The sequence below is a fragment of the Pinus tabuliformis genome, chromosome 8 (assembly GCF_031772625.1).
Source record: "Pinus tabuliformis cultivar Carrire ecotype Pingquan chromosome 8, CPIR1, whole genome shotgun sequence".
Classification (NCBI taxonomy): domain Eukaryota; kingdom Viridiplantae; phylum Streptophyta; class Pinopsida; order Pinales; family Pinaceae; genus Pinus; species Pinus tabuliformis.
The window spans coordinates 2032062807-2032075763 of record NC_142294.1 but is presented as its reverse complement, the minus strand read 5'-3'; the positions used below and the strand labels follow the sequence as shown (position 1 = coordinate 2032075763).

Here is a 12957-nt window from a genome sequence, read left to right as displayed (position 1 = left end):
CTCACACATGTGGAGCTAGTCATATGCGGAGTTCAAGAGTATAATAGATGGTTCAACACCCCAACATTAATTGGGGGTCAAGGCATTCAAAAACATTTACCCTAACATTAACCCTAGAAAGCTATTAAGTGATATTAAATATTGGGTAGTTAGGGAAGGAAGTGTTTCCATTCTTATTATATTGTGTATTGTTCCATAGGAGAGCATGGTATTTAGAGTGGGATATTAAAGCAAATCAAAGCAAATAAAAGATCTTGTATAAACCATATTGGCTACAGTGTCCACGACATCTCCATAGCGAGTTCCCTTTTCTTTGTATTTGCATTTTTATAACTAAGAAGAAAAGAGTACAACATAGGCCTCACATTCTAGGTAGGTATTTTTCCCTATTGGGTTTTCGAGGGTACATCTTGTGTTCATTGTGTGGTTGGTGTGTTGTTGTTTGTCTCTTTCATTTCAATTTCAACTTATTTTAGTAAATTCTATGTTAAACTAGTAATATTAAGGTTTTAATCTATAGTAAAGCACGACATAGTAAAAGGTTTTGTAATATTTTAAGATCTATTATGTCAAACTATTTCAGTGGAATATCCATGATAGCTTAAGATCAAATAACGACCTTTCACAAAAGAGCTTGAGGAAAAGCAAATGGAGTTGCTAACATAATATAATCCTATTATACATAAAATGAAAGGAAAAGCAAACTACTAGGCTAATCAACAAGGAAAACATTACATTTTAACAATTATAAGATTTTCTTATAGTTTTGGGTGTGGAATGCACACAATTTTCTCAACCTTATGAGTTTTGTCTTAAGATTATTTATTTCATTGTATTTACTATAGCGATGCTACACATAATGATAGATTTTAGAATATTTAACAACATGATGATGATGTGTCTCGTATTGGAAATGTCAATTGTGCCAAAAAAGTGATGTATTTAGAAACTGTAAAGGGACAAAGTCACTTTATTGGGAAATCAACTAAAAAATCAAACATAAAAATAGTTGAAAATGAGTTATATAGTATATTTTGGAAAACAAAAGATATGTTAAAGAATAGAAATTCAACATATTCAAATGAATCACAAACTAAAAATAAAATATACAACATATTTTTAATCTCACTCATAAATTCTAGCATATGGAATTATACAAAAGTAAGAAATGAATGTTATTGATCAAATATTTCACTCACATTTATTAGAAAGTCTTACTACAATGATCATACTTAAATTGATAAGAAGGTATTTTTGTTTTTGTTTTAGGATCATATTGTGACCTTATAAATCAGAACCATACACTTCCATAAGGGATAGAGGCTAATATGTTGCCACTTGATTTAGCTATAATGACAAAAGTCTGAAAAGTTTCATTTTGTGGAAAGGACTCCACAATAGAGAGGAGTTAATGCCACACTTAGAGAGTATATAATTTCTATCTAAGTGGCAATTAGATTTCCAGACATTGTGGAAATTTTTTTTTATGACATGCATGGAAAATATATTATAGACAATGAATCTCTTTGTAATGTATCCCTACAGATTAATGCCAAGTTAAGAACAACATTGGAAATGAAGCTCAAGATACCCAAAATGATGATGGATGTGGATCCTTTAGTCCTAATCATGTTAATGAATGCATTAATACCATTTAAAAATCTAGGAACCTCATATAGAATTTAGAAAGAGATGGACCAAAGGCTTTGTGAAATCTACATGGAGATAGATAATTGGTTCTCAAATTAATGTATAGATCTGCTAAACAATATTTTTTTTTACAAACCTTATAGGGTTTTGGTGGTGGTTTTTGAATTATCCCTAATGAAACTTTTAGGGTTGGTCTTTTTCCATCACTGCAAATGGAACTTGGTGTAGTTTTTGAAAACCCGTTACCAAAAGAATCAATGTTCAAAAAAATAATTTTAACAAGGATTTAAGGGAGGCTGGGGGGTGGGGGAGAGTGCGCTTTAAACTACCCTCGTAAGTTCCTATTAGGGGAGTTCCAAATAGTCCCCATAACTGGCTATCATGGGGTTTTCAAAAGCTTCCAAAAAGTCTCTCTAAAGACAACTCAAAAAAGAAATAAATAACTATACAAAACATTTAAATAATGTGTACTCATAAAAAAATTTGTAAGTGAAAAAATTAGATCCCTCTTGCCTCATATTAAATCCTTATTTAATATGGGTCTATACTAATAATAAATAATAATAATGAATATTAATTTTAGAATGTAATATTATAGAGATTATCGTCGGCATAATATAAATATCTTATATAAAAATAATATACATGTAAAATAAAAATAATGTTAGTATATAAATAAAATATATATATAATGATTTTGAAAATAGTATTTTTTCATATTTATATTCCTTCAAATTTAATAAAATAAAATAAAATTATAACTCCTATATAATTATTTTAAAAATAATTATATAATATAGAATTTGTAAAAAAATCAATTTCTTGAAAACTTCAATTAACATAATGACAATGCAGTTATAATTTGTTTGCAAACTTGGGAGACGTCCATATGCTTATGGATCATCAGAATCCATCCCTTTTTCACATCCACCGATGTAAATAATCGCGTCGGCTGAAAAGAGACAGTGATGCTGTTATACCCTCTCTCATCTCTAAACACGTCACATTTTTCCGTCCACATAAGCACATGTACCTTTACTCCACGCGCTGTCTCTCCCACACGGAATTCGTATTCCTCCGCTGACCCTTCATCATTACTCCCTTCAAATCTTACGCGAAACACATCGACTTCCCCACGATCATCAGTATCCAGATCGAGTGTATCCAGGAGTCTATCCAGATCGACTGTAGTATCGGTGAGAAAGCACATCAATATACCACCGTACGATTGCAAATCCTCCATCTTCGTATTAAAATCCAACGGAATTACAGAAAAGAAGTCTACAGGTGCAGGAAAGACAACATCCACCACTTTCAGGTTAAACTGCCCCGTAATTTCTTGCATGACCTGCACGATTTACAGAAATCCATTTCAAATTCTGATAAAATTAAAATTCTAATTATTATTTCTTGAAAGATTATGTCTGCTTTTCAGCCATATTAAACACCCACCATCTCTGTGTCCCGATAAGTAATCCTTGACTTTCCAGTAAAGAAGGCAGTTGATAGCTTTTCATGAGAGGTCGATGTCTGCACAGATTTCCCAAATCCATTGAGATCAAGTATAATCTAGTCTCATTAAACTCACCGCAGTTAACATTAAATTAAAAAATAAGATTGCACAGCCACCTATGCACCTCTCAGATCAAACAGAGCACGATTAGATAGTCTCAGGTTTCTTAATTAGCACACAGAATTTATATATAGTTTATATGAATTAATATGCTGTGTTAGGAAGGATACTAACCAAAAAACTGCAAATGTGATTCCACATAACATCAGTGTCTGTTGAAATGCGGATATATTTCAACCCTTCCCGCTGACTAAGTCCATGTATGCTTTTGAGCTTTATACATTCCTCCGCTTGAATTTCCTCCAGCGATGTTAGACCTTCAACCTTCAAGGTTTCCAGCGCCATGCAATCATTTATGCAGAGGAATTTGAGATTTACCAGATTTGAAAGGTTTATTAATTCCTTCAATTGCTCGCACCGTTGCAGGTTTAGCCTTACTAATGTTGATGGCAAGTATTTAACCTGCTTTAGCCATCTATTTTCTGAAAGATCAAAAGTCTCAAGGCTGGGTAGAACACCTTCTGGAATACATATCTCAGATATGTGTGTCTTAGTCAAAGTGAAATCTATTAAAGCACCCATGGCAACATGCATGGTCTCCTGCACCTCAAAATTAAGCATATCTATTGGACAATTCCTTATAACCAAAACTTTCATATTTGGCCCTGCAATTTCCTCCCATAAGATGCAGTCCGCACCGCTGAAATCAATCAAAATCAACTCTTTTAACTGCCTCAAATCGCCCAGAGACTGCCGTAACTTTGTCCCCTCTACTAGCTCTACTTGTGTTTCTTGTACATGCTTTCGTATCCATCCCATTGAACAAAATTTATTGAAAGCTTTCATTGTGTTAAAAGTCGATTGCAGTTTCCCCAAATATTTGAGAATTGGAGGAACCCGACCATGGAATCCGCAAGGTTGGACAGAGTGGTCGGAATGCAAAATCCTTGGGAAATTTCCTAATCGTAGTCCTTCTAACTTTTCCGGTAGTTTGACATTCAAGGGCCATTTTAAATCAGTAGATAGTAAATTCAGGTATCTTAAAGACCTTTGATTTGCCATTCCCGCGGGCAAGTATTGCAATTTACTACAACCTTCGAAATCTACGTACTCAAGTGACGAGATATTTCCCAAAATATCCAATGGGATGGAGAGATTGCGGCAATGTCGCAAAACTAGGAAATGGAGATGCGTCAATTCAGAGAAAGCTTCGGGCAGTTGGGTTAGCAAAGTGCAGCCTGATAGATCTAAATGCCGGAGGCTTTTGAGTTCCCCAAAACCACCAGGGAAAAATTCTAGAGATGTGATATTCTTCAACACAATCTTGTCCAGAAATTTTATGCTCGTTCCCATCCGTTCCAGAAAACGGAAAAAATAAGGTTCCGTGAAGCTTTGCCGGACGCTATCTGAGATTACCTCAAAATAAGGTGCCGTGAAGCCTTGCTGGACGCTATCTGAGATTGCTGGATAAAGGCCGCTGGTGCTGCGGGGATTCGCTTCTGAATCAACCTTTTTAAGCAATCGGCGCGTCCGAACCCATTTTGGCAATTGGGGCATCCAATCCCTTTTGAGCAATCGGCGCGTCCAAACCCTTTTTGGCCATTGGGGCATCCGATCCCTTTGGGGCAATCGGCGCATCCCATGAGAGCCGTTTAAGTCAATATTTAACACATTCAAGTGCAAAGGAGGCTGCTGCAAATTGCAATGCACACAATCTGTTCAATACAAAGTGGGACGAATTTCACCTAAAAAATACTCAGCAAACTGTAGCTGTACTTACCATATTAAATCTTTGGAAGAACTGGTCGAGGTCCCCAGGACCCTCAAGTTCCAAAACTCTCAGGTTTCCCAGTGAAATGGTCTCCGGAAAATTGATGGATCTGAAACTGCGCAGGCGAAGCCAAACCAAATCTCCCGACACATTCCACAAACCAAAAGGCGACGACAAATCTGTGGGAATTTCAACAACAAAAATGCGTACACCCACAGCCTTAATGTAATTCGTGCAATCTGGAAGATTCTCACCTTTTCGAGTTCGAATCCCTCGTATCAAATAATGTGCTCCACCCTGCCAAACGCACTCCACGAAGTTAAATTAAATACCAGTGTTAAATGGATTATTGAATAAAATAGGCAAAAAATTAAATACCAGTGTTAAATGGATTATTGAATAAAATAGGCAATTCATGGGGACGAAATACGCTTACTTGCAGCTTCAACATTGATTCCTCTATATCATCTGAGCAGCTAAGCCGTAGTGGCTTAAGGGACGGGAGCACACCAAACTCTTCTCTAGCGATATGTCTGGCCAACTGCTTAATATGCTCATGCATGGCTATTTTCTGTGTCTTTGGCAGGTAGAGATAATCGTAGTTACCGTCTGGATCTTGAATGTATAATAAGAGTCCATATGGATCATTACTCTTTTGGCATAAAACCCATAAAATTGAGAAATAATTCTTACCTTTTCTTTATTATCGGATTGCAGGTCATCCTGATACTCAAGAAGGCATTTTTGACGGAGATTTTCAAGACAGTCACAGACGTCTCTGTAACCTAATCCCTCCAATACACGAACTGCCAGTTCTTTGTCCTCTCTGACGAAGAAACAACCGACATCTAAAAATATCTCCTTCTCTTCAGCATTCAAAGCCTCGTAACTCACTTTTAAGGTGTCCACTATATCGTCTGGCAGTCTTCTCGACAGCTTTTGCAACTGCCGCTTCCAATACTCTTCCTCGCGCCGGCCAAGAAACTGTTCCCCTAACACTCGTAAGGATAAGGGCAGCCCACCACAAATTTTCAAAACCTCCTCAACCAAACATTCGAATCCTTCATCTGGTTCAGATTGGTGGAATGCATGCCGGCAGAAAAGCTCCTGGGCATGCTTTATTTGCAATGGTTTTACATCACATACTACAGTTTTTGGAGAAGAGCGTCTGAGTAAATCTTGATCACGAGACGTGATCAAAATCAAACTACGCGATCCCACAACATCGGTCATTAGTAGACTATTTATTTGGTCGATATGATCCACGTCATCCAAAACAATCAGAACTTGGAGCCCTGAGAGACGCTTGCGAAAAATACCCTTTCCTTGTCTGGCATCTGCAATATGAAAATCACAACCTAGCAGGTCCCGAAGGAGCTTCCGCTGCAAAGATGGTAAATCTTTTTTTCTGATCTTGATCTCAGACAGAAAACAAGACCTACTGAAATCCGAACGTTTCAAGTTGTAGAGATATGTAGCCAGAGTTGACTTGCCTACTCCGGCCATTCCTGCAATCCCCACAACCGCTGTGCCATTTAACTCGGTTTGTTTCTTAATTTCATCCTCTATTTCCTTCACGGCTGGATCTAGGCCAACTAGGTATGTAGGCAGCTCGAATGGTTCCCACTCTACCCCTTTTAACACAGCTTTGACTATCTCCTCCAAAACCTCGCCATGGTCACTGCAAAACAACAAACACGTACATGCGGTCATAATAATCAGAATTACAGGAAGGAAGAAACGACTTTGAGAAATCAAAGATTCGTAATAAATTTGATTGTATTCACCTTTCATTGGTTTTGAAGAGTAGGCCGGAAATCTCTGAGGCTTTGTTTAGGGCCGTCTTCCATTTCTCGATGTCTTCCATGCCGACTCTGCCTTTCAGTTGGTGTTCTTCAAAGGCTTTTCTATAACATCCCCTCTCGTTGTCAATGTAACGAAGGTCTGTGGGCTCAACGTCATAAAACACAGGGATGATCTTCGTGTTGCATCTCAAGATCCAGCACAATTCATCCAAACACCAACGCGATTCAGCATAGCGCTTGCTGAAAATGGCAATATGTACTGACGCACTCTTAATGGCTCCGAGAATTGCAGGGGACAGAGCGTCTCCGGTGTGGAGTTCATTTTCATCGAGAAAAACGCGGAGGCCATGACAATTTGTGAGACGATGGTAGATGAAGCTGGCCAGAGTCCTTTTGACATCAGGACCCCTGTGATTTATAAAAACGTGGTATGTCCCTGACACTGGTTCTGTGGCAGCCGAGGCCATAGCGACTGCGTCTTACAAATGGGAATGGATGGGATTAAATGGAAACGAGGATGAATTGAATTGAACCAACGAGAGAATTCACCGAAGGAAGATGGGAAGGGATGGCATCAAATGGAATCGAAGTTGAGTTGAACCAACGAGAGAATCCACCGAAGGAAGATGAGATGAATGTAAAATGATCACGACGAGAAGCATGCGAGAAGATATTTGATGCGGATAATTAGAAAAGCTTTCGGAATTGTGTAAGGGTAGGGTCGTACCATGCTGTCTCATAACTGACGGAGTATGATGCTCCGCCCCAGTTGACAGCGATCATTGCTTCCTCGACAAAGTACTCAGGATTAATATTCAAAACTGTGGATTATTCTCCGAATCAAACAACAATATTAACCACAAAAGTCTTCACACCTAAATCATGACAAAGTCCTCATGACGGATATTCAAAACTGTGGATTATTCTCCGAATCAAACAACAATATTAACAAAAGTCTTCAAACCTAAATCATTTCCCTGCACGGAACGGCCGAAAATAATCAGCCTGTCAAGGGAAACCTAAATCATTTCACATCACTAAAGGAAACGGCGAAAATAATCAGCCTCCCAAGGGAAACCTAGATAGTGATTTGTTGAAAAATTTGTTAAAAAAAGCGAATTATTCTCGTAAGAGGAGTTAGTTAAAATTAGATAGTCACTGAAGTAGTTAAAATTAGATAGTCAGAGTGTACTAATTGTTGAGAGTTGGAGTTGGAGTGTTACTTAATTTTAGTTAAGTGATAGACAATTTTTAATGTGTTGTTGTATGTTAAGATATTTTAAATTGTTGGAATATTAATTCCAACTGCACAACGGTTTTGAAAAACCGGCCCGATTTCCCCGCAAAAACCGGCCCGGTCTCCCCGCATCGTCTTTGGCAGAAGGCTGTACCCGCAGAGGAGGCCCCGACACAATCAGGACGCGCCACGCGTCCCGTGTACAAACAAGAAACCGCCTGCTCCCCGGCCGCTAAAGGTCGTTTCATTTGCCCGAGGTTGGCTTGCGAACCTCGTCGGATCAGCTGGGCGCGCGATCTCCGCCGTTGATCTCCTGAAGGTGCACGGGCCTGCGTCAATTCAAATTTTGCGTGCAGTGAAAGACTTTTTCCCGTTGACCGCCGTAGGTGAAAGAGTCATGGAATTTAATGTTACTACGTAGATTTAGGTGGCCCTTTTAATATGGGTATGGGCACGTTTTAATATATGTTTTTTTATATATGTTTTATATATGATGTAGTAAAGAGACTACGTGAGGTAGTCTTCATGGTTGTTGTGCTTGCGCGCGGTAAAGAAAAAAGGTTTATGGGTATGGTGCCTGCGCACGGTGGAAGTGCGTGTTTTGTTTTGGTATGTATGTTCTATATAAAACATAGTGTTGAGCTTGTGCGCATATGTTGTTCATAGAAATGAATAGAACGCACAGCAGTGCGAAAAGAGTTTAAGAACAGGGATATAATGTTTTTATTTTGCCATTGTAAAATAGAGAAACATCATGAAATTGTTTTTTGTAATATCCACAGCAGTGGAAAATCTGTGAGGGCAACAGAGTTTGTTTTGTAAATCCCTCTCTGCACAGAGGATGAAATATGTATCAGTCTTTTTGTTTTAAAGCAATAGAAAATGTTTTTATGACTGTGTAATGGACTGTTCTCAGTAAATTTGTTTTAATAGCTTCGCTGTGCAAAGGTCCTGGAAGAAATGGAACAGAGCATTGGCTTTGTGGTATTTGCTTGATTGGTTTTGGTATTTTCCCATTCAAAAATACCCAACATAAATGAGTTGTTATTTGGAAAAAGTTAAATACTTTTCACAAAGTTCATTGTAAAAATCAAGTTTTGTGTCATCATTTATAAATAAATTTGTGTTTTATCTCTTTTATTTTTCCAACAAATTGATATCAAAACAAAGTTACAAAGAACAAAAAAAAAAACAAACAAATTAATATCAGACCAAAATTACAAAAAGCTAAAAAAAATTAATTAACAACAATGCGTGTGAGATGAGAAAAAATTATATTTTCCCATAATTAATACTATAACACATATTATAAGTTATATACAGGGCGTTATAACGCACCAAGGCTCAGCGGAGAGTCGTGAACACTAGTTGTGTGTTAAGACTTAAAAGTCAACCACTTAAACCATTCAAAAGGCTTTATGTTACGTGGAGTTGTTAAGTGGGCCTTTTAATTTTATGGTGAAGTATAGAAGGTTTTTTTGAATTGATTTTATAAAAGTGGCTTCACAATAAAAGTATGTTTTAATGTATTAAAGTTTTTCAAAAGGGTTTTCGAAAAAGAATTTTTTTAAGTTTTTTCTATATATAAAATAAAAATTTAGAGTTTTTATTGAAAGGAGTATTTTTGAAAAAGTTTATTAGAGGAGAAATTTAAGGTTTTTTTGAAGAGATTTTTTTTAAGAAATATGATTTTTTTAAATTTTCAGCCCCACTTACCATCGTTTACATGGAAGGAATAGATGTGTCGACTATTAAGATGCAAGGCAACCACGTTGCAGGCACATGATGTCTGGGATTATGTCCAGCTTAGGTTTTCAGAAACTAAGGATGAAGCAGCAAAACGAGCTCTCGACAATACAGAAAGGGAACAATGGAAGAAAGACAAGAAGAAGAATGCACAAGCGTTGCAGCTTATTCAGCAGGGAGTGGACCGAGCAGTGTTCCAGAAGATTATGATTACGTATGCATAGGATACTTTGGCGACAAAATATAAAGGTATGGCCAAAGTCAATATTGTTAAGTTGCAGAATATTACGAGAGATTTTGAAAGTCTACAGATGAAGGAGACAGAGGACATCGATTCTTTCATGAATCAGATCATAATTGTCGTAAATCAGTTAAAGATTTATGGTGAAGAAATTAAAGATCAAACAGTGGTTGAGAAGGTCCTCAGATCTTTGTCTACCAAATTTGATGTTGTGGTACCATCCATAGAAGAAGCCAAGGATTTGACATCATTAATAGTTGATGAGTTGATGGGATCACTTCTATCGCATGAGGCAAGGACAGATAGAAATAAGGATTCCACTTTAGAGATTGTTTTCGAAAGCCAGGTTTTTATTTCAAGGGACAGAGGTCGAGGCAAAAGTATATCAAGAGGTATAGTGGTTAGAGAGATGGCCAAGAAGAGAATGTACATGAAAGTGGAAGAAACTACAAAAGCTTCAACAATAATCAAAGAGTTGACAAATCAAAGGTGAGATGTTATTATTGCACTAAATTTGGTCGCTATGCTCGTGATTGCAGGAAAAAGATAGTTGATCAAGGGAACCAAAAAGCTAATGTCACTACAGAGAGTACTAACTCCATGTTCGTAGCTTCCCATACCATGTATGAACCTTCTGCTAGTGTGTGGCTATTAGACAATGGTTGCAGTAACCACATGACAGACAACAAGAATTTGGTTGTAAATTTCGTTCAACCTGTGAAAATAGAGGTAAAGTTGGGCACTGACAAGGATGTGGAAGTAGATGGCAAAGGAGTGGTCAACATTCTAACCAAGCAGGGGGAGTCGGAGACAATCTCAGAGGTATATTATGTTCCTAGTCTCAAACATAATTTGATAAGTGTTGGTCAATTGACATAGAAATGATACATAGTTATCTTTCAAGGTCAAGAATGTGTTATATATGACAAACCCCCAAGTAAGCAGTTGATAGCGAAGGTGCAGATGACGAGTAACAAACTCTTTCCTTTAATTATGAACTACAGTGATCAGGTCAGTGCTTTCACAGTTGCATGTTCTGATGATTATTGGTTATGACACTTTCGATTTGGACACTTGCACTTTTTTGGTTTAAGATTATTGCAGCATAAATAGATGGTCAGAGGATTACCTCCCATCAAATAATTTGCTAGTACTTGTGAATGTTGCATCTTGGGAAAGAAACACCGTGAAATCTTTCTAAAGGGTGTTGCATACAGAGGAAAGCAATCTCTTGAGCTAGTGCATACAGACTTGTGTGGACCTATGAGGACACAGTCAATTGGCGGAAGTTGTTACTTCCTCACTTTCATTTATGATTATAGTAGAAAAAATTAGGTTTACTTCTTGAAGCATAAGTATGAAACTTTTGCAAAGTTCAAGGAATTCAAAGCCTTAGTAAAGAACCAAAGTGATCGAAAGATCAAGGTATTGAGGTCAGATCGTGGTGGAGAATATGACTCAAAAACATTCCATGATTATTGCAAACAACATGGAATCATAAGACAATTTACAACTAGGTACACACTGTAGCAGAATGGTGTAGCAGAGAGAAAGAACATGACAATTATGAATATGGTAAGAAGCATGTTGAAAGGAATAAACTTGTCTAATGAGTATTGGGCGGAATAAACTTGTCTAATGAGTATTGGGCAGAAGAAGTTCCATGTGCTATTTATGTGGTCAACAAATCCCCTACAAAGAGTGTGATGAACAGAGTACCAGAAAAAGCATGGTCAGGGATATCTTGCAGTGTATCTTATCTCAGGGTATTTGGATGTGTAGCTTATGCACATGTGACTAAAGAGCGAAGAGGAAAATTTGATGATAAAAGTGAAAAATGCATATTTACTGGCTATAGTGAGCAATCAAAAGCTTACAAATTGTATAACCCTATCACAAAGAAGACCATAATTAGAAGAGATGTCGTGTTCAAAGAATAAGAGTCATGAAATGGAACTATATACAAAATAGTTGATTCACAAGTGTCACTGATGGAAGAAGATGATGTAGCAGAAAATGAGCAGCAAGAATCACAAGTGAAAACACCAAACAGAGACACGCCAACAAGGGCTCCAAAATTTTCAGAGAAGCATGGATCCTCAAGCAAATCAATAGATCGATCTTCTCCCAGCAATCAATCAGGTGATGAATCAAGCAATGGTAAGAGAAAGATGAGAAGTCTGAAAGATATTTAGGATGATTTGGATGTTAGTTCAAATTTTGCATTGTTGTCATTCCAACCTTCTTCGTTTGAAGAAGCAGACAGAGATGAAAACTGGGTGCAAACCATGGATGAAGAAATTGAAGCTATTGAAAAGAATGATACATGAGATTTGGTTGATTTGCCAAAGGATAAAAATATCACTAGTGTGAAATGGGTGTACAAGACAAAGTTGAATGAGAAAGGTGAAATTGACAGATTTAAAGCAAGACTTGTAGCAAAACGATTCTCGCAGCAACCGAGAATAAATTTTGGAGAAATGTTTGCTCCGATAGCCATATTGGATACTGTAAGAGTAGTTCTAGCCACAACAACTCAAAACAAGTGGAAAGTATATCAGATGGATGTGAAATCAACCTTCTTGAATGGAATTCTAGAAGAAGAAATTTATGTGCAACAACCTCCAAGATATGACGTTGAGAGTAACGAAGAGAGTTTACAGGTTGAATAAAGCACTCTATGGACTGAAGCAAACGCATAGAGCTTGGTATAGCAGAATTGACAACTACATGATCAAGAATGGATTTTGCAGAAGTAACATTGAACCTACCTTGTACACAAAGGTAAATGAGCATGGACAAATTTTTATTATTTGCTTATATGTTGATGACATGATTTTTACAGGTGATTTTGAGATAGATGAATTTAAAGCAACCATGATGAAAGAATTTTAGATGACAGATCTTGGTCTCATGAAATATTTTCTTGACATA

General features: G+C 37.2%; 1 protein-coding gene across 3 annotated transcripts; it reads right to left on the bottom strand.

Annotated features, from left to right (window-relative positions):
* Positions 1–2458: 2458 nt before the first annotated feature.
* On the bottom strand, positions 2459–7565 carry LOC149244594 (uncharacterized). Of its 3 annotated transcripts, none has more exons than XM_089374908.1 (7): positions 6782–7565; positions 5688–6675; positions 5431–5571; positions 5004–5291; positions 3398–4912; positions 3103–3180; positions 2459–2998 (listed from the first exon to the last, which is right to left on the bottom strand). In XM_089374908.1, the coding sequence occupies exons 1-7, from the start codon at positions 7264–7266 to the stop codon at positions 2486–2488; spliced, it is 4008 nt and encodes a 1335-aa protein (XP_089231034.1). In that variant the 5' UTR covers positions 7267–7565; the 3' UTR covers positions 2459–2485. The 3 variants fall into 3 exon arrangements, with proteins under 3 accessions (XP_089231034.1, XP_089231035.1, XP_089231033.1); XM_089374909.1 differs by having other exon boundaries at positions 3398–4915; positions 5431–5565; positions 6782–7562; XM_089374907.1 differs by having other exon boundaries at positions 3398–4915; positions 6782–7561.
* Between the last annotated feature and the right edge of the window lie 5392 nt (positions 7566–12957).

What these genes read in the sequence shown, in the direction of transcription:
- LOC149244594 (XM_089374907.1), bottom strand. Translation starts at nt 7,266, where the DNA reads ATGGCCTCGGCTGCCACAGAACCAGTGTCAGGGACATACCACGTTTTT. An exon ending in CTCTTCAAAACCAATGAAAG is followed by an intron (nt 6,676 to 6,781) that starts GTGAATACAATC and finishes GTTGTTTTGCAG; the next exon opens with TGACCATGGCGAGGTTTTGG. An exon ending in CTTATCGGGACACAGAGATG is followed by an intron (nt 2,999 to 3,102) that starts GTGGGTGTTTAA and finishes TAAATCGTGCAG; the next exon opens with GTCATGCAAGAAATTACGGG.